The sequence below is a fragment of the Rhamphochromis sp. 'chilingali' genome (assembly GCF_963969265.1).
Source record: "Rhamphochromis sp. 'chilingali' genome assembly, chromosome: 16".
NCBI classification, from domain to species: domain Eukaryota; kingdom Metazoa; phylum Chordata; class Actinopteri; order Cichliformes; family Cichlidae; genus Rhamphochromis; species Rhamphochromis sp. 'chilingali'.
In genome coordinates, this window is record NC_137943.1 from 32,293,853 (window position 1) to 32,314,795 (window position 20,943).

General features: G+C 41.5%; 2 protein-coding genes across 3 annotated transcripts; both read right to left on the bottom strand.

Moving 5' to 3' along the window:
• Positions 1 to 4,426: 4,426 nt before the first annotated feature.
• On the bottom strand, positions 4,427 to 13,799 carry LOC308383551 (uncharacterized protein). Of its 2 annotated transcripts, none has more exons than XM_080861602.1 (5): positions 12,236 to 13,799; positions 10,944 to 11,205; positions 10,100 to 10,241; positions 8,551 to 8,829; positions 4,427 to 8,064 (listed from the first exon to the last, which is right to left on the bottom strand). In XM_080861602.1, the coding sequence occupies exons 4-5, from the start codon at positions 8,795 to 8,797 to the stop codon at positions 7,655 to 7,657; spliced, it is 657 nt and encodes a 218-aa protein (XP_080717728.1). In that variant the 5' UTR covers positions 8,798 to 8,829; positions 10,100 to 10,241; positions 10,944 to 11,205; positions 12,236 to 13,799; the 3' UTR covers positions 4,427 to 7,654. The 2 variants fall into 2 exon arrangements, with proteins under 2 accessions (XP_080717728.1, XP_080717729.1); XM_080861603.1 differs by having other exon boundaries at positions 10,936 to 11,205.
• A 44-nt stretch (positions 13,800 to 13,843) lies between these two features.
• Positions 13,844 to 16,639, bottom strand: LOC308383519 (tripartite motif-containing protein 16-like). Its single transcript, XM_080861551.1, has one exon. The coding sequence runs from the start codon at positions 15,657 to 15,659 to the stop codon at positions 13,989 to 13,991; it is 1,671 nt and encodes a 556-aa protein (XP_080717677.1). The 5' UTR covers positions 15,660 to 16,639; the 3' UTR covers positions 13,844 to 13,988.
• Positions 16,640 to 20,943: the final 4,304 nt, after the last annotated feature.

The following is a 20,943-nucleotide window of genomic DNA, read 5'->3' on the forward strand; positions in this document are numbered from 1 at the left end:
TGGCTCCGTTTCGAGAGACTCCTCAAAAAAGGGCAGTTCTTGCATCCTTTCCTTTGCACTTTGTGCTCTTGTGACTACATGACAGGGTTTAAATGGTTCAACTGTCATATCTAGAGGAAGTGAGCTTCCAGATTCATCACCTAAGCCTTGAATGTCTTTCTCAGCACTCACTTGAGGGTCATAATCTGACTGGTGTATTAGATCAAAAAGAGTGGGGATGTCATTACCAAGTATCACTGAATATGGCAAACTGGGAACAACAGCTACCACTAACAAGTAGGTTTGACCTCCTACTGTCAGGTAAACCTCAGCAGTGGGGTACCTGTGTTCGTCTCCATGCACACAACTTATTGTAGCCCCAACCCCACTTAGCTTTTCTCCTGAAATTATGCTAGAGTGTACAAGAGTCTGAAAGCACCCAGAGTCAAGCAAAGCTTCCTCTTTACGCCCATTAATTAAAACAGGGACAGTACAAGCTTTCTTTCCTACTGGCTCTGTGGCTGGTCTTGGAACTGCACATAAAAGAGATGGTTTTGACTTAAGTGCAGGGCAAAATTGTTGTGTATGGCCAAAGTTATGACAGTGATAACATTTAATATCCTGAACTGAAGACTTAAAGGATTTCTTCACATTGTGAGGTCTATGGGAAGGGAGCTGCCTAGAACTAGAAAGATTTCTAGCCTGAACTTGACCAGAACCCTGTTCACCCCCAATGGACTTACTTGGTTGGGCGTAGTGGGTCTCCCGGCTGAAGTAGGTGCTCTTGCTTCCTTTTCTGGCTGAAGTGAAAACCTCTGAGAGGCTAGCTGCTTCCTTTGCAGTCTTCGGGTCATGCTCACGTATCCAAATCTCCAGCTCTGGATTAACCATTCTCAGAAACTGCTCCAGAATTATCTGCTCAGATATTTCTTCTACAGTTGATTTTTCAGGTTTAATCCATCTTGAAAACAGGTCTTTCAATCTTACATAAAGTTCACGTGGCGTCTCACCTGGCTCAACTTTCAGAGATCTGAAGCGGCGTCTGTAGGTGTCAGCAGTGATCTCATATTTTGCCAGAATTGCCTCTTTCACCTTATCATAATTCTCAGAGTCTGTTAAATCCATAAGAATGTAGGCTGTGCGGGCTTTACCTGCCAACAGGGGAACCAGACGAATAGCCCACTCATCTCTGGGCCATCGACACACGTTTGCCATTCTTTCAAACGTAGTCAGAAAATGTTCAATGTCATCTTCTGGTGACAGAGGGAAAAGTTTTGGTTCAATTAAAGACCTGGACCCACTGGCCACTGGAATGTCTTCACCATTGAATCCAAGTTCTTGTTCTTCAGATGTTGTAGGGGGCGCTGGCGCCTCTGGTGGGTCAGGCTTATCAGTTACAGCGTTAACTTGTAGCTGGATTTGCTGAAATTGATGCTGCATGCCTTTCCACCTTTGCTCCTGACGTGACAAATCCTTCTCCCACTTTTGGTCTCTGGCTGCTTGAGACCGCATAAGAGATTTCACCAACCCTGTTAACTCCTCCAATTTGTCCTCAGGGCTTGTTGCTGCCATGGCCTCTAGCTCAGATGAAGCTCCAACTCCTTCATCAGGCTGCTCCTCTTGGCCTGGCTTTCTTCCACCTCTTGTCATCATCTTCTCACTGTGGCATGAGTGACACACTTCTGACACCACTTGTAACAGGGCAGCCCTTAGCGGCTGGAAACACAGTGAGACAGACCAAGGCAAGTGTAGTGGAACAAAGTATTTATTTGCTCTATGGCTCTCCTTACAACAATTAACTTGTCGAGCTTCTTCACAGCACAAAAAATCCATCCTCTAATGACAACTGGCAGCCTTAAATATGTTCAGCTGTCACAGACTTAACCATTATTCCACTCTCAGGTAAATTCTTAAATCCCAACCTTCCACCACAGTATACAATATATCAATAAGAATAAATAAATACATAAATACATCTTCACATTTACATATTAATAAATATTTCACACTTTAATGTTACACCAAACCCAATATTATAAAAACCCAGAAACCCAAGCACAAAAAGATTCACCACACTCTCTTTACCAATGGTCTCTCCCGGAACCTTTAAATGGTGTCTGGACCCCCGGGGAAACATTTGCCCAAACACCTTGAAGAGGACACAGGCAAGAAAGGTGAGTAATCATTAACTTACAAACACTTATTTGCACCACTTTTATCCCTAGATTTCACACACACATTTGCCTTAGTTTTCCTTATTGGTAAACCTTAATCACAATCTCAATCACCATTCTTCTCTCCTGACAGACAACCACCACATTCCTTGATGAGGAGCAGCTGTGCAGGATCTGAAATAAGGCTACCAACTGATTTTAAAATTCCCAATAAATAGACAATAAATATTTAAACTGCTTGTGTGCAAATCCATGCTTAAAGTGCAATGCTCATAAAGTGCTTGATAAGGTGCTTTTAATAAAGTGAAAGGTGTGCTCTAAAGTGCTATACATATAATATAAATAAATGCAGTAAGGGAGTCCTCTTCCTTACAGTGTGCGTGAGGGTGGGAATGCATGTTTAGGTCTGTGTGCGCCTATTCGTCTGTGTCTATATGTCAGCTCGGGTCTTACACTCCACCCCCTTGGAACATCTCAGGCCCTCCAAGGTATGGAGGCTTATTTCCCCTCACCACACTCCCTGCTGGTGGCTGATGCCCTCAGACATCGGTGCGTTCTTGGTGTCCAGGCCTGGGCGCTCAGGTTTGTACCAGCTTACTCCCCGGTACGGCTGCTTGGTGGGGCCTGGTGCCTGTGGCTCGGTCGGGCCCCTTGCGGGGGCTCGATTCACTCTGGTACAGCTGACTGCCGGCAGAGCCCGCGTGTACGTCACTGCCGCCCCCTCTGGCTTCTGCTCTGTGGCTGTTGGGTGACCCCTCATCTGGGGCTCTCCTCAGCTCTTCCCAGGAAGGTGGCACGGTTGCCCCTCCGGTGGTCCTCTTTGGGCGCTCGCACTCTGGGGGCCTCTGGATGTCTGGGGCCTGGATCTCCTCCATGCCTGCTTCATGCCCTGGGGGACGGGGCTGTGGCTCCCCACACCTTCTAGCAGATCGTTACATGGAGAAGCCTTTTGAATAGACGAGCACTCATCCACACAGGTGTTCACACACACAAGCTACACCTTTCTTGGCTGCTACCTCAAACCACATTATGCGATGTCAATCTTGCGTGCTGCACAATCACATTCAGTATTTAATATTTACTGTTATTTACACTTAGCTAGATTATTGCAATGGTGTTGTGTTATTATGTTGCTCTCTTTTTTGCTTGTTTTCTCTTATTTTCTTCTCTCAACAGGTGACCTGGGAGATATTTTTTAAGTGCCCTTTCTCACTGTCCCTCTTCCCCTTTTCTTTCTTTCTTTCTTTCCCCCAGTCATGTCTGTCCTATCTGTAACAACTGAAAATAAATTAAAATAAATAAATAATAACAAAGGTTGATCAAATGGACCAATATGGCAAGGCCGTGATGGTCCATTTGGTAAATTAAGTTAGTTGGGCATCTTTTTTGGCCTTCAGACAATAATTCTGATGGCTAAAAAACAAGAAAGAAAGAAAGAAAAGTAATAAAAATGTATCTAAAACATATTTTAAGATGAATCTTTTTATGACTGAGTAAAAAAAAAAAATGCTAAAATTCGAGTGCAGTGTTGAGTAAAATGGTTTTATTAAAATTTAATTGACCCTTTGAAATTATTTGTTGGAAGTCTTAAATCCCACTGAACAGGGGAAGAGAAAGAGACAGAGACACAAAGATAGCAACACAGAGGTAAATAAACATGGAGACAAGACACTGAGAATAAGACAGAAGGGGAAATGCCCAAAGTCTCATATCTCTGATAAGTTAAGTCACTTTTATTCATAAAAAAAACCCAGAACTTAAATATAATTATAAACCACACATAAACATAATCATAGAACAATTAAAAGTAAAACATACCAAAAACACATCAAATGGAGAGTGAAGCAAATATTATTAATAACAACAAATGCACATATTAATAATATAAACCAAAATCCTTCAATAAAAAGGCTACAAACAGAAACAACAATTTGAAACAGCAATAAGAAAACAGTGAAAGTGACTACAGATATAGACCTTCCTAGGGAGGCCTGAAGTGCAAACATACCCTCTACACTCCCTTCATAAAACAGGGGACCATGATTACCACCATAGTTGGCCGGTCTGAAGGCACTGACCTCAACTTCCATACAATGTTTGAGCAGGACAACCAGGACAGACCCACAACATACAGAGCCTTAAGTGACCGCAGGCAAATCTCATCCACCCCACCACCACAGTGATGGGCAAGTCTCCCTGCCCACTGTACAAAATGTGCTTCACAGACGTTGTTTCATGTTGTAAAGATTGTGCCTTAAAAAAATAGCCACAAGAAGTTTTAAAGAAATCTTTATTTCACTTTTAAGACACATAACCAACACCAACATACGAATCAACAGGATGAGCACATGCTGAAATTCAGTCTTCATGAAAATCAAGATTAAATCACAAAATGTTTGGTCTCATGTGTGTTTCTTTCCAGCTTTGACTCTGTGGAGTAAAACCTCTCCACTAAACAAAAAAATAAAACATCTCAGCAACTTTTTTGTCACCTCCACAGCTCAACACGATACAAATATCACATCAAATGAATGTAAATACGTGTTTCCTCTTCATTACAGGTTTTAATGGAATATGCAACAAACAGAATTAGGGCTGTGACATATCATATGATCTGCAATAATACTGGTATAAATGTTTACAAAAAAGTGTGTTTAGAGGAACATCATGTGTTTGCATTCACCCCAATGAGTCAACCCCAGTCATGTCTCACAGCCAGAGCCATATGTCGGGCTCCAGTCACAGTTTGGTAGCTGAATGTTCGCAAAATATGCAAGAAAACTTTTCCCACTGAAAGTGAAAAAAGCAAACCTGTTACAACACTTTAAGCAAAAACACACTTGAGTACAACCGGGCTGTGAAGGCACGTGAGCAGGAGATACTAGCAGCAGTGATGTGCGACCCAAAGGTAAACAAATGATTCAACCATGCATCACTGGAGCACTCGCGAGTTACATTTCATATAACAGCAAGAGCAGTCAGTGGATGGAAATTACTGATGTGCTACACGGTGGAAAAGCAGGAGGTTAAAAAGCTCGACCCAAGATGAAACAAACCAGGTAGAATTTCTTTTCCTTATATGCAGAGGTGGAAAGAGTACTAAAATATTTTACTCAAGTAAAAGTACTATTACTTTGCTGAAATTTTACTCAAGTACAAGTAAAATTACCTGTCTAAAAATGTACTCAAGTAAAAGTAAAAAGTAGCTCATTTAAAATGTACTCAGAGTAAAAGTTACATAGTTACTTTTCTGTCAGCAGGAGGACAGCCGCTTCTGAGTAGTGCAAAAAAGGACAGTGGGATATAAATCTCAAAGTAGTTCTTTTTTAGTGAAAAGAAAAACTTTACAAATTAAAGTGCAGTGGCAGTTAAACTGCAAGTCTATACATGAAAATGGATAATGGTCACCAAACCAATCAACCAAACCAAACCGTCAGGTATCACAGTGTTTTCAATACAAAACCATATCATTCTTTCACATGAGAATGTGTTCTAAACTGTCAAATAAGAGAACAAGTACTGAACTGAACGGCAGCTGCTTTAAAAATGTTTTTGAATTTTTTAAACTTGGCCCTGCCCTACTGTACCTCTAGATTAAAGTTCCTTTGTATCCATCCTAGAGTGTTACTCTCTGAACTTCCTGTTAATTTTGAGGAGCAGTTGATTTTCAGAGTTAGTAGAGTTCATCCTTGCTCACTTTGCAGTGAACAGTAGTCCAGCACAGCTAAAGAGACGCTCGAAGGCAGCTGAGGCAGGCAGGCCAGTGTTAAGTTTGAGAGAAAGTTTTTTGATGTCCCTAATAAGACATCAATGCATTACATAGCTACCGCTGGTAAATTATACCAATATACCTCGTGGGGTTTTTTTATTGGACAGTAACAGGCTAGTTAACGGGAGGTTGCAAGTGCTAATTAACAAGTAACAGAAGTCAGCTGTCTTTGACTAATCTAAGGTAAGTGAGCGCTCTGTTATTCTTTTGCCTGCAGTGTGAACATATGTGGGTTAAGTAAGAAAGTAGCCGCTTCTGTCTTTAATTTAACTATTTTTTTAAATAAATTCTTATTATTAACAAACAGGAAAAACGTAGGTAAACACATTTTCTTTTGGCAATTTACCAACCCAGTAAAAAAAATGTAAGTTGCGTGGACAACAACGTGCCCGATTACAGCAAGTTGCTAGTACCAACCAACGTTATCTGTGTTCTTCACAGATGTCTTAACTTAATGTGATTAATTTGAACACAGCCTTTTTGCTACCATAACGGTACGAGTTGTATTTAACTTACCTCCACATGCTTGCGCAGGTTTGATGTGGAATTTTTAAAAGCTGCTAACTCGGTCTCTCTGGGCAAACACAGCTTACACTGCATAATAAAGCTGTTGCCTTTCTTGCACTTGAAGCCGAAATGGTCCCTTAAATACGGCCAGGGGTTCACATCCGTTTCTTCGAGTTCAGGGTCAGCAGAATTCGACGGGGCTTCTTTTTTCACTGGATCCATAACACCGATGTCAGACTCCATCTTTAACGTGACCTTAGCGCCAATTTGTTCTACTACCCATCATTCCCTGCAGTATTTCCGAAGTGCAATGGTTTTTTTAATTTACTCAGTAACGGGTGTGATTGAAAACGTAGCGAACTACAATACTTTTTAAAAAATATACTTAAGTAAAAGTAAAATTACAGACTTGAAAAATGACTTTAAAAAGTACAAATACACAAAAAAACTACTCAATTACAGTAACGCAAGTAAATGTAATTCGTTACTTTCCACCTCTGCTTATATGACAGAATTGTGCAGGCTCCGCATTACAAGGTTATTTTGGATATTAAGCTAGAGTGTAAGCACTTGTAATACACTTTTCTTAAAACTTCCAGGAAAAACACCCCTGAGGATACTTATGTGCTCATATTTCATGTATGCCGTGTCACTAACATTGCACTATAATGTTGTTCATAGAGTATTTAAAGGTAGAATGGGAGGCAGAGCCTTCAGCTTTTAAGATTAGACTTAAAACTTTCCTTGTTGCAGATGGGGGTCCCTCCCTGAGCCTGGTTCTGCTGGAGGTTTCTTCCTGTTAAAAAGGAGTTTTTCCTTCCCACTGTCGCCAAAACGCTTGCTAATAGGGGGTCATATGACTGTTTGGGTTTTCTCTGTTTTCATTGTATTATTGTTGGGTCTTTACCTTACAATATCAAGCACCTTGAGGTGGCCACATTTTCACACTTTGAATTAGCTAAGCTGTCATCAGTGACAGCAGCTCACTGGAAGAGAAAGATGGAAAATCCATCATTTACTTACACATATAAATGCTGCTGCCTGCCGAGCTGATAAAATGTACATTATTTTTTTTAAATGTAAGTTTCTTGAAATATTATTTTGAGGCTATATCTCCCACCCCTACATACAATAAACAATACAGAGTTTTTTAAGGAAGGAGGTCATCTGATCTGCTCTGATCTGGCTTCTCAGTGGACTGCTTCATCTGACAGTTCTCCCACTTTTAACTAGTGTGAACCCTCATATGTCTCGTTAGTTTGGATCTGTACTCAAAGGTTTTTCCACAAATCTCACATTTCACAAACTTTTTACTTGTGTCAGTTTTACGCTGACTCTCTGACACAGGAAAGTTGTCTTGCTGATCTCTGCTCTCTGGTTCAGGAGAGCTGGAAGAAAGGAGATGTTCACTGTCCAGCTCTGGCTCACTTTCCTCATAAGTAGGAGCCACCATGAAGATAATAATGCCTTCAGTCTCCTGCTTCACTACAAGCTGATCTACGTCCTGACTGGTGCAAGGTTCCTCCTCTTCCTCTTTTATCTGTGGAAGCTCCGGATCCTCCTGGTCGAGGCTGAAGTTTCTCTCCTGGTCCCCAAAAACCAGTTCCTCCTCACATTCATGCTGTTGTGGGAAAGCTGAGGTGACAAATGGACAAAATTACTTGTCTTAGATAAATATAGAAGTATAACAAGAATGACTACTCGGCAGTGGTGTCTACAGCTGTCCATTTCCAACTCTACAACAGAGTTTAATCAAAATATCATCCGAAATATCATCATATCATTTACCCAGACCTGGAAACTGTTAAAATAAGATTTCATGCACTCACTTCTAACACGTTAGTAAATTTCTATGCACCAATCACAGTTTGTCCACCAATTACTGTTGGAAACATGTTTATGTAAATGATAAGACAAACATCAGACAGAAGGGGAAATTTAAAAGTAGGATTAAAATATGGGGATAAAAAGCAGCGAAGCTCTCAGAAAACCTCGACTAACAATCAGCTGAGTTTATTTAAACACTGGCCTTGAAGAACTCTGATGTGTTTCCAAAATATCTTTATTGAATGAATTAAAGTCATATTAATTTTTAGGTAAGACCATTATGGTTTTACATACCCCTGCTGTGTAAGTTCATTTCAGGTTTCCAGATGTTATCCAGCTGTCTGAGCTGCTCTTCTTCAGTCCAGATGAGGCCTTCATCCTCCTGTTTGAGTACAATCTTTTCTACGTCATCGCTGATGCAGAGTTCCTCCTCTTCCTCTTTGATCTGTGGAGGATCTGGGCCCTCCTGGTCCAGACTGGAGTTCCTCTCCTGGTTGGAGACCTGCTGGTCATACAGGCCCTCCTCTTCCTCACACTTCATGTTAGGGGGAGATCTTGAGGAACAAAGGGTCACTGAGGAAAAAGGTTAATAATGTGATGACAGGAAAACACATCTGAGCAAATATAGTCCACTCTGAGCATGTCCTCATATGTGAGTGAAATTTACAACTAACTGTACAAATGTGAAAAATGAAAGTGTAAGTTACTCTCGAGCTCTGATACTCTTATTAGGAAAGTTCAGAGTACAAATCATTCAGGTAGCTGCTGCCAGCTTCACGCTGCAAGTAAATGTTTGTCATTGTTGTAGATTAAACTGAAAATCTCACAGTGCCATAGCAGATAAGTACCAGTCAGGTTTCACAGCCAGTCATTGCACAGAATCAACCCAACTAAAGTCATCAGTGATCTGAAGATTATTAGGGACTCAGAGTTTCAGTCTTAGTTCTATTTGATCTCATTGCTGCCTTTGATACTGTTGATCATGACATTTTAAATCAAAGGTTTCATCATTTAGTTGGTTTAACTGGACAGTTCTCAATTGGCTCTCGACCTTTGACCCAGTTAAACCTCTCAGGTCATCAGGTTCAGATCTGTTAACTGTTCCCAAAATCAGATGTAAGTGTGCTAAGAGTGTGTTCAGTTACTGTGCTCCTGTTCTTTGGAGCATGCAGCCATAGTTTGCCTGCTGTGGCTGCATTCAAAACTAACAACTATGTTTCCATGCTTTGTGAATAACACTGACATCTGTGAGATTTGAGCTGATTTAGTTCGAGTTAAGACTGTTTATTAGAACATTACAAAGTTATTTTAAAAACTTCATCATTTTCTTGAACCCAAATATAATTCAGTTGAAAAATATACATTTTAACATGAGGTGAGGATGGTGGGGGAGGCACGATGGTCTTGTAGGGTTAGACCCTGATTAAGGGGTATTTTTGAAAGTAAAGCCCATCTCTCAAAGTCCCTGCCGGCCTGCCTCCACCTCGGGAAGTCTGTGGGTGCAGACGGAGGTGAGGAGCACCACAGGCGGCAGAGGACTGTCTGTAGCCCCGGAGTGAGGGTCAGAGAGCCGAAGCAGACAGCGAACTGTGGCACAGTGCAGAAAACCGAAGCTTTCCCTCCCTGCCTCTTTTATCTTAATCTTCTAAATAAATCTTCTATAAAGGCACTTTCTCTCGGTCTCAAGGTTTGTTTAATGCTAAAAGTTTACCGTAAAAAAGAGACGCACTTGTGTGATTAGCCGCTCCCTGATTTCAGTATGTTAGCCTACAAGCTGAGCTCTGATCAGGTCCTACATGAGTTGTATTCTTGTGTTAGTCCACTGAGACCATCGCAGTTTTACCTGTTATGCTGATATCTCGGGTTTCCGGCTGATATCCAGCAGTCTCTGCTGAAGGTTGATCTCATACTGGACGATCAGACGTTCTGTTAACCTCAGAGCAGATTTCTTCTGCAGCAGTCAGCCGGTCTCTCCACTATTGCTTCTAAACGAACAATAAAAAAAATGTAATTATAGAAAAACACTTCTGAGAAGATAAAGTTTTAGTTAAAGTCTGTAATGAGGGCATGTTGCTCACATTTGCAGGTGAAATTAAAAGTGTGTAAAAATGAAGTTATTTGTGCACTCTGATGCAAATGAGAACTTGAGTTCTGACATTTTTCAGCAACATTAAGAGTAAAAAAAACCTTTCAAACAAAAAAGAACTCACTTATTACTGACTGACTGATGATCTATTTTGGAGTTGATCTCGAAACTGATCTACATCTTGATATTTTTCAAAATAATCTTCACTATTGGGGGTGGCTGTAGCTCAGGCGGTAGAGCAGATCATCTACTGATCGGTTCGATTCCCGGCTTCACCTAGTCTGCATTTCAAATATCCTTGGGCAAGATACTAACTCCAAGTTGCCTCAAGTTGCTCTTTGATCTGTGGAATGTGTGTCTGAATGTTGGTAGAAAGCACTAAGAAAAATGTGCTTGTGCGAATGGGAGTGAGTGGGTGAATGCACAAGTTTTGTAAAGCGCTTTGAGTGCTCAAGATTGAGTAGAAAAGCGCTATATAAGAACCAGTCCATTTAAAACTCCCTGTCATGTTTTCACGAATACACATTAAATAGATCTGACTGATACAAACTGTAGGTTTAATATTAATGTTAACACTTCAGAAAAGCGATTACAGTTTTACCGCTGGTCTGTAAATCTTTCTCAGGTTTCCAGATGTTATGCAGCTGTCTGAGCCGCTCTTCCCCGCTCCAGACGACGATGCCTTCATCCTCGTGTTTCACTACAAGCTGTTCTCCCTCTTGACTGATGCAGAGTTCCTCCTGTTCCTCTTTGATCTGTGGGGGATCTGTGTCCTCCTGGTCCAGATTGAAGTTCCTCTCCTGCTTCCAGACCTGCTGGCCAGCCAGATCTTCCTCCTCCTTACACTTCATGTTGATGTGGGACTTGAGGAACAAAGTAAAAAGAAAAAGATTAGACAGGTAAAGGTGCAGCCTCAGTCAGCAGGGCTGTACACTGTGAGCATGTTGCTCACATATGTGAGAGAGGTTTGTACAAATGTTTCAGAAGCACCATGTGACTCCCTCTCTTTGTTGGAAAGTCTTATTAATTCACTTTATAACTATTACTTTGAAGATAAATTTCTACCATCACAAAAATATTATGACCTCTTTAAAAACAAACAACGGCAACTACATGACTTAAATTCCATGTTTAGATGAAGGTAATGGTCAATGCCTTTTGACAGGGGAAAAACCTCCACACAGAAGAATCTTACTTGGCTGAATCATAAATTATTCACCATGATTAAAACTGCAGATGAGCAATAATCTGCATTTTATTTTAGCCAAAGAGGAATGTTTCTGTTTGTCTGTGATCTGACTTTTTCTGCTGGGTCCAAATTTCATTTTATCCTGTGTAAGTTTGTTTCTCTTCCTGTTAACTAGCAAAGTCAAAATCACCTTGATTCATTTAACTTTAATTCAATTATAAATGTAATCATTTTATTGAACAATTAATTTCATTTCAATGAAAAACAATTACTTAAAAGAAAGAGATTAAGTTGGAGAGAGACATGTGGCCATCTTTTAGTGAGTTAGACCCTGATTAAGGGCTATTTTTAAAAGTAAAGCCCATCTCTCAAAGTCCCTGCCGGCCTGCCTCCACCTCGGGAAGTCTGTGGGTGCAGACGGAGGTGAGGAGCACCACAGGCGGCAGAGAACTGTCTGTAGCCCCGGAGTGAGGCGTCGTGAACCGAAGCAGACAGCGAACTGTGGCACAGTGCAGAAAACCGAAGCTTTCCCTCCCTGTTTGGTTTTGATGTGTCTCATGAAAGTCTATTGTTAAAAGTTTACCTTTAAAAAAAACGGACGCACTTGTTTGATTAGCTGCTCTCTGATTTTAGCCTGTTAGCTTACAGACTGAGCTCAGATCGTTCCTGTGTTAGTTCATTGAGAACATCACAGTTTTACATACCTGCTGCGTGACTTCATCTCGGGTCTCCGGCTGATATACAGCAGTCTGAGCCAGTGGCGGATCTCATCATCCTGGACGACTGTTTTTAATGTTTTTAACCACGGAGATTTCTTCTGCATCATCAGTCTCTCATTGTTAAACTCTCCCAGAAACTGAAGACAGTTGTGCCATTTCCGCGCTTCTTCTTCTTCTATTGAGTAGACGGCAGACTACACATGTCCAAGGGTAATACTGTCCTCCTCAGGCCATTGGCATCAAGTCAAAGCCTTAAAGTCTGCTACTTTGCGCATGGTCATTTTTTACGAACAGCAGAATCACAAGACAAAGCGTGCCAATGTTTATACTTTTCACTGTGACTGCCAAATAGATGAAAAAGTAGATGTTAAAAAACAACTTATAGTTTTGTCATTGGGCTGGTAGAAAGCTATGAGTTTCTGTCCCTTTGTCTGACCTTAGAGACTTATTTTAAAAGGAAACATTACAATCCTTTAAAGCAAGTATTTTCACCTCTGTTCCCCCCTCTGTACTTAGCTTTTTTGTTGTCATGTCAGTAATTGTCCAGTTGATGGCTCCCTTGGATCACAAGCCTGTCTCATGAGTCCAAGTGAATATATTCTTAATAAACAGCTTTGAAGAATTTGTGACCAACTTTGTTTAATTCGGAACATCATCATCATGAGTCAAACTCACTCTTGGATCTACAAAATATTTAACAAAAACAAACATCACTGAATCATAAGGTATTTGCTCCAACTCTTAGTCCAGAAACACATGAGTGAACTAGATCAGCTGCTCCTCCAGTTCAGCTGTGGATTTATATCATTATTTATATTTGTAAAGTGGATATGCAGTTTTTCAGTACTAATATAAGCATTTTATATCATTGCTTTATTGACAGATGTTTGGTGTTCAAGGTCAGGCATCAGTTTGAAAAAAACAAACAAACACACTGAGTTGAACTTGAACTTCCTACTGACAAAAACTAAAATTGGTGCAAAAATAACCAGAAACATATAAGAAGCATCCTGGAGGTGCTGCAGACAAGATAGGACCAATAACATGTCAACAGGAAATCCTTTTTACTAATTTGTTTATTTCTTTTTAGATTTTTACTCTCCATTTTAAGCCATGATGTTTGCTGATACTGTGTTCCTACTGTTTGTTCTCATTAATAGTTCTGTTTTTAACATTCTGTGCTGAAGCTGGAGGAAATGTTTCTACAGTGTCAGATGATACAGCTCCAAACTAAATAAGTGACTAACTAACGATGCTTTAATACACTTTACTATAAATTATGATATAGTGCACTTTCTTAAAATTTCTTATTGCTCTGTAATTAATTGTTTTCTTTATAAATGTACAAATGAGAATAAAATCTGTGTGATAAAGGAAGGTCTGTAGACTTCTCTGTTAAGATCAGTGAAGAGAAACAACAACATACAAATACCTAAGAAAAATATTCAGTAAACATTTAGAAGATAGAGAAGTTTATGTTGTCATGTGGAGAAATTTTTCAAATAAAAATATCCATAAGCATTGATAGTCTCCATGGCTGAACAGACACAGGAAAGAGCTCCACCTATAAAATGTAAAAACATCAGGACAACATGTTGAAGATGTCGAGGTACTGCCCATAATGTTTGACTGACATCTGATTTATGTGCAGCACATAAATACCACAATAATGATGGAGAGAAACTAAAAGGGAACTAAAATACAGATTTAAACTTACAACAATATGAAAGACTTCAGTCTATTTCACTTTAATCAACTCAGCAGTGTCTCCATAATTACAGTAAAGCCAAAGTCCAGCATAGAGCGGCTGAGTGAATGTGGTCTGGACTCTGTGGAGGAGAGTCATGGTTTCAGAGACGCTGTAGAAGGACAAAATACCTGCTCTGTGATCCAGGTACACTCCTACTCTGGAGGAACGAGGACCTGAGACACGAGTTTCAATGTTGTTGTACCGAAATATAAAACTGTTGTTGTTACAATTTAATGACCAAGATTTGTCATTACATCCAAAAACACATTCATAACATCCTTTTCTGCTGATATTCTTGTATGCGACTGCTACATCAACTCTCCCTCTCCACTCCACCTCCCAGTAACAACGTCCAGTCAGACTCTCTCTACTCAGGACCTGCCACCTGTCAGTGAATCTGTCTGGATGATCAGAATAAGACTGTTTTTGTTTCATAAATGTTGCTTTTCTGTTCCCCTCTGATAATAACAGCTGTTTGTTTGCTGTGTTTGGATCCAGTGTGATTTCACATGAATATTTTAAGAATCCAGCTCTGGTCTTTGGCTCTGGTTGTGACAGTAAAACATCCACTTCAGTGACTGTCAGTGAGATGTTTGTCCGTTCCTCTCTCAGAATGTCCTGTAGTTTATCTCTGACCTCTGACACAGCTGCTGTCACATCCTCAAAGTAGCTCAGAGGACGGATATTGATGCTGGATGAGTCTGTAGACTCACTGAGTGCTGACAGTGAGGGGTAGTTGTGTAGAAACTGGATGTGATCCTCTGTGTGTGAGAGCTGCTTCAGCTCAGCATCTTTCCTCTTCAGCTCAGTGATCTCCTGCTCCAGCTTCTCCTGAAGCTCTTTGACTCGACTCACTTCAGTTTCCTGCTGGGATCTGATCTGCTGCTTCACATCAGAGCTTCTTTTCTGGATGAGATGGATCAGCTCAGTGAAGATCTTCTCACTGTGCTCCACTGTTTGATCAGCAGACTGATTGATGGCCTCCACCTCCTGTTGAAGCAGCTTCACATCTTTCTCTCTGTCCTGGATTCTCTGCTGGATGTTTTGTCGACTCACCTCCAGCTCTCTCTGCCTCTCAGTCCTTTCTGCTGCAGCTGAGACTGTGTCGTGGCCTTTATGTTCATCCACAGGGCAGAGATAACAGATACTCTGCTGATCAGTACGGCAGAACATCTTCATCACCTCATCATGACGAGAGCAGATGTTCTCCTGGAGCTTCTTGGAGGGCTCCACCAGCTTGTGTTTCTTTAATGGAGCCACATCATAATGAGGCTGAAGGTGTTTCTCACAGTAAGATGCCAGACAGAATAAACAGGACTTGAAGGCTTTCATTTTTCTTCCAGTGCAGACATCACAGGCCACATCTTCAGGTCCAGCATAGCAGTGATCAGCAGGAGCAGCTTGGAGTCCAGTCTTCTTCAGCTGCTCCACTAAAACTGCTAACATGGTGTTTTTCACCAGGACAGGCCTCGCTGTGAAAGTCTGTCTGCACTGAGGGCAGCTGTAGATTTTCTTCTTTTCCTCTTCATCCCAGAAGCTTTCAATACACTTCATGCAGTAGCTGTGTCCACAGGGAATAGTCACCGGATCCTTCAGTAGATCCAAACAGATCGAACAAGAGAAGGTTTCTCGGTCCAGCTGAACACTTTTCTGCGCCATTTCTCCTCTCAGTGTCAGTGACTGTGTGAGTTTCACTTCCTTAATATAGAAACTGGTCTGATCTGAACAACAAGTGTTGCTGCTGTGAATGGGGCCTGCCAGCTCTAACACACGTTGGTTACACCCATCTTCATAATGTAGATCTAAAGGGGAGGGAACGCAGAAAGATATGGACAGACAGGAGGTGCTGAGCTAGAGAGCAGGAAGAAGAGGAAGGGTTTTCATGCTGCGATTCATTCCAGAAAGCAGGAAGAGGCTCTGTGTTTAATTGTTTTTCTGTTCAAACCTTTAACTAAATAATATAAATGTCAATAACTGGATGCCTCTCTATTCTTTTTGTTAATCTGCTAAATGAATAGTTTGTTTCTTTTAACAATTCAAATAGCAGAAATGAACAGCTGACAGCTTGTCAGACTCAGACTGTAAACCATAGAGACAGTTTATATATACATTTAGTCAGGGCAGTGCAGAGATGTTTAAAGGGGCGGGTGCTCACAGTTAAAAAGGGCACATAGAAGCAGGCTGAAGAACAACAACCCACATTCATCAAGAATCTAATATGGAATCGCATCACACTACATCACTGTCATCAGGTGGGCACAATGCAAAGCAAATGTAGCCTATTTTTTACCTGATGGGTACAATGTTGCTGTTTGGGGGGTTGCTTCTGCTCTTGCTGCTGATAGTGCTGGAGGGCAGGGCTGTGTTGATCTGAGACTGTAGAGATTAAACAGTCCACAGGAGAGAGGGTAGCTGATTAAACAAGTGTTATGAGATAATAATAAAACGCAAAGATTGGTCACGGCGCTTGGAACCATAAGGCAACAAAACTGGGAAATAAACTAAGCTCTGCCTGTGAATCACTCTTTGCCTCTCTTCTTCCTTCCATCTCCTCATCTCATCTATCACATTCCACTTGCTGTCCATCTGAGAACGAGGCACAGTTTGCTATTGAATTCATCTATTATTTAATTATACATTTTAACAACTCTTGCACCTAATCCCCTTAGGCAGAGCAATGAAATGCACAGCTTTGGAGAACCGATCGATGATGGTCAGAATAACTGTTACCTGAGGATGGTGGGAGACCAGTGATGAAGTCCAGTGCGATATGAGACCAGGGGCATCTAGGAACAGGCAACGGAGGCCAGCAGGAGGTGAAACCTAAACTGGAAAAAACTAACACAACACAGAACTGAAACCTAAAATGGAGATGCAGGGAGACGACACAGAATGATGCAGGAAAAAACACAGATGAACCGGCGAGGAGCACACGAGGACACATAGTATAAATACACACAGGGGGAGACATGGAATGGCAAAGACACAGCTGATCCTAATTGACTACACGAGACAGGGGAAATGTGAACAGAACACACTAACATAAGACATGGACCTTCACAATAAAACAGGAAATGCACAGAGACACGGTACAGACACTAAATAGAGGGGAACACAGAAACCAAACTCTAAGAACTAACTAAGGCTACGTTCACACTGCAGGCGAAAGCGCATTAAATCCGATTTTTTTGACCCTATGCGACCCTATATCCGATCATGCTATGACAGTGTGAACGGCACAAATCCAATATTTTCAAATCTGATCTGGGTCACTTTCACATGTGGTACTGAATACTGAATCTGAATATGCAAATTAGGGGAAATTTACATCAAATTAAATGAGTAATGGCTGATTTGATGACCAAAATCAATGATGGTACTTAGAAACACATGACATTACACATTACATTTTCATGCAGTTAGAAGTTTGAACCTGCAGCTTTATTAAATGAACACCTGGTATCCAACAAGAGTTTAGTTTAAACTTTAGGAACAAAAAAGTAAGAATCAACAGAATTAAACAAAGAACCAACAGCACAGGAAAGTTTAATCTTCATGAAAAACACATGCAGTGACTTCAACGTCCACAATAACACAATGTGTTTGGGCTTATGTGTGTCAGTTTCCAGCTTTAATCTTATGTAACAAGACCTCTTTATAGGTCAATAGAGGAATGAAGTCATTGTTGAACTACAGCTTGTGTGTGTGTCACCTCCACAACCTACAACAATAAAATATGATCTTTGAGTAGTGATATGGGAGTAAAATATACCATACTGATGTGAATAGGAGGTCATCTTTTCCCTCGGCTGTTAGGGTACCTGGGTCGTTGACCCAGTGTTTTGTGTTTGGTTTTTTGAGTCTTGTTTAATCATTATTCTGTTCTCTGTGTATCTTATGTTTCCTAGTTATCAGAATCAGAATACTTTATTAATCCTTCAGGATTAATAAAGTATTCTGATTTACTTTATTAAATCAGAATTCAAGGGCTTACACTCTTGAATTTATTCAGTATTTGTTGTTTAGGTTGTCTTGGTTAGTATTTGGTCCCGTTCATGTCTTTGTCTCGTGTCTTCTCTCGTCCCTTGCTCTCTGTCCTTTTTGCTCTGCTGCAAACAGAAGCAGAGAAAACTGGAGCTTCTGGTCTTGGCCAGATCTCTTTTGAAAAAGACATTTTAAAGTCAATGAGACTTTTTACCAGATAAATAAATAAAGAATATAAAAGTCTTCTACTTTATGATGGAAATGTTCTTTCTGGCTCAAAATGACATCATTTATCTGAATCTGTAGAAGAAGAAACAATCTCGGAAAGTCACTTTACTCTGTGTCTCACTGGATGTTCAAAGTTTTTAACAAAAGAGAAAAAGAGAAGCATTCTTTGATTTTAGTCTGTTAGCCCACAAGCTGAGTTTTTATCAGAGTCCTGCATGAGTCAGTGTTATTTCACTGACACCATCACAGTTTTACACACCTGTTCTGTATGACTTTGTCTCAGGTTTGCGGTGATATCCAGCACTCTGAGCTGATGGCAGATCTGGTCAGTCCACAGTAGCTTCAACCACTAAATTATCTCTAACACATCACCAAACCAAAGTCTTCCTGCTAAGAGTACATCAAAGGTGAAAAGCGAGCCTAGAATGTCATCATTTCTGCTCTCCTCTTTCTTCTTCTTCTACTTCTGGACCGCACACATCATTTTTTTTTTTTTTTGCCTGTCCTGTTTGGCTCTTTTGCATCAGAATTGTTGTCTAAAGGCAAAGAAAGATGCCCAATGGATTTACTTTACCAAATTGACCATCCCAGCCTTGCCGTAATGGTCCATTTGATTCACCTTTTATTGTTTATTTTATTTTCACTTGCTGAATACGGGACAGACTTGACTGGGGGAAAGAAGGGGAGAAAGAAAGAGGGAAAGAGAAACAGCTGAGAAGAGGGACGGGGGAGAAGGGCAAAAAACAAAAACCAACAGAACGGGCAGAGAAAAAAAATTCATATATCAATCACCTGGATCACCTGTTGAGAAAGAAAAAAGAGAACAAGCAGAAGAAAACAAGAGTAATAGAATAAACAACATCACAATGATATATGGGAATATGACAGTAAATACTAAATATTAAACATTATTGTGCAGCACATAAGATCAACAGAACACAGTGTGCTTTGAGGTAGGAGCCAAAAAGGGTGTAGTTTGTGGGTGTGATCACCCGTGTGTACACCTGTGAGCATGGACGCGCTTGTTTTTAAAAGGTTCCTTCATGTAATGATCTGCTAGAGGGTGTGGGGGGGCCACAGCCCCGTCCTCCAGGGCATGAAGCAGGTATGGAGGAGATCAAAACTCCAGACATCCAGAGGCCCCCAGAACACAAGAGACCAAGGAAGACCCACAGAGGGGCAGCCGCGCCACTGTCCCAGTAAGAGCTGAGGAGAGTCCCAGATGAGGGTTCACTCAGCAGCCGCGGAGCAGAAGCCAGGGGGGGTTGCAGTGACGCGCCCGTGAGCTCCGCCGGCAGCCAGCTGTGCCTGAGTGACCGAGCCCCAGGCCGAGAGGTCGGGGGCACCCCACCTCCGAAGTGGCCCGAGCGAGCCCCAGGCTCCAGGTCCCGATAAGCGGCCGCCAAGGAGTGAGCCGGCGTGTACCTGGACGCCCATCCCCAGACACAAAGAACCACCAACGCACCGATGTCTGAGGGAGTCCGCCACTGGCAAGGGAAGTGGTGGTGGGGGGGGGAGATAGGCCTCCAAACCTTGGAGGGCCTGAGATGTCCCCAGAGAGGTGGCGCCTGACACCCAACCTGACATATAGACACAGACATACAGGCACACACAGACACAAACATCCATTCCCACCCTCATGCTCTCATATGCACTTACTCCACACTCAACCAACGTGGAGACAGACATTGAGTTACAGAATATTATATATATATATATATATTTGGGAGAAGCAACCTGTCACTGAACAGACTCTTCTGGTTGTTTACGACCGTGTGCAGAGGATGCCCAGCATTGTCCATAATATCCAGCAGTTTCTTTAGTGTCCTTTTCTCTGCCACTGTCACCAGAGTGTCCAGCTTCATGCCGACCACAGAGCCAGCCTTCCTGATCAGTTTCTCCAGCCTGCATGAGTCCTTCTTTGCTGTGCTGCTCCCCCAGCACACCACAGCATAGAAAAGTACTCCAGCAACCACTGACTGGTAAAACATCCTCAGGAGCTTCCTGCAGATGTTAAAAGACCTCAGCCTCCTGAGGAAGTACAGTCGGCTTTGGGCTTTTTTATACAGGTGCTCTGTGTTGCATGACCAGTCCAGTTTGTTGTCCACCCACAGCCCGAGGTACTTGTACTTGTTGACCACCTCCACCTGTAATCTACTAAATTTTGCCAATACAAACAATAGCAGTAATGAATTAATTCATCAATATAATAATTAATATATATAAATATAAAAACACATTTACAAAAAAAAATTATTCACTGTCTACTTTAGCAGAAGGTTTTTAGCTGAAGATAGTTTAACCAGCTGTTTTGCCAACACCTTCATTTTTATCATTTAGCATCATTTTAGAATATAATACATTACTGTAGATCTCCCTAACAACACCTGGATCAGTTCTTTTATGAAGCCTTCTCTGGCTCCGTGATCTGACTCCGGGGTGAGAGAGGAAGCAATCGAGCCGATGCGCCCCTCCAGTTCTCTGAAGAGGCTGTGGATGCATCGCTCTTGTGGGATACAGTTTTTCAGCAGTACTGCTGTGGCAGAGTCCGCGCAGAGCTGCACCATCTGAGCAGCCATGTGACACATTAGCTGGACAGTGCAGTCATCTGGGCGACCAGCCAGCATGGATCGCACCCGCGACATGTTTAGTTGATCAAAAAAGCCATCTATGAGGGGACCCACAGTGGCTGCGTTAATATTGTCCGAATACATTTTAATGTTTTAAGCTG

Coding starts and splice junctions, on each gene's coding strand:
- LOC308383551 (XM_080861602.1), bottom strand. CDS start 8,797: ATGAAGTGTGAGGAAGAGGAGGGCCTGTATGACCAGCAGGTCTCCAAC. Junction 8,065..8,550: donor AATGAACTTACACAGCAGGG/GTATGTAAAACC, acceptor TTGTCACCTCAG/CTTTCCCACAACAGCATGAA.
- LOC308383519 (XM_080861551.1), bottom strand. CDS start 15,659: ATGGCGCAGAAAAGTGTTCAGCTGGACCGAGAAACCTTCTCTTGTTCG.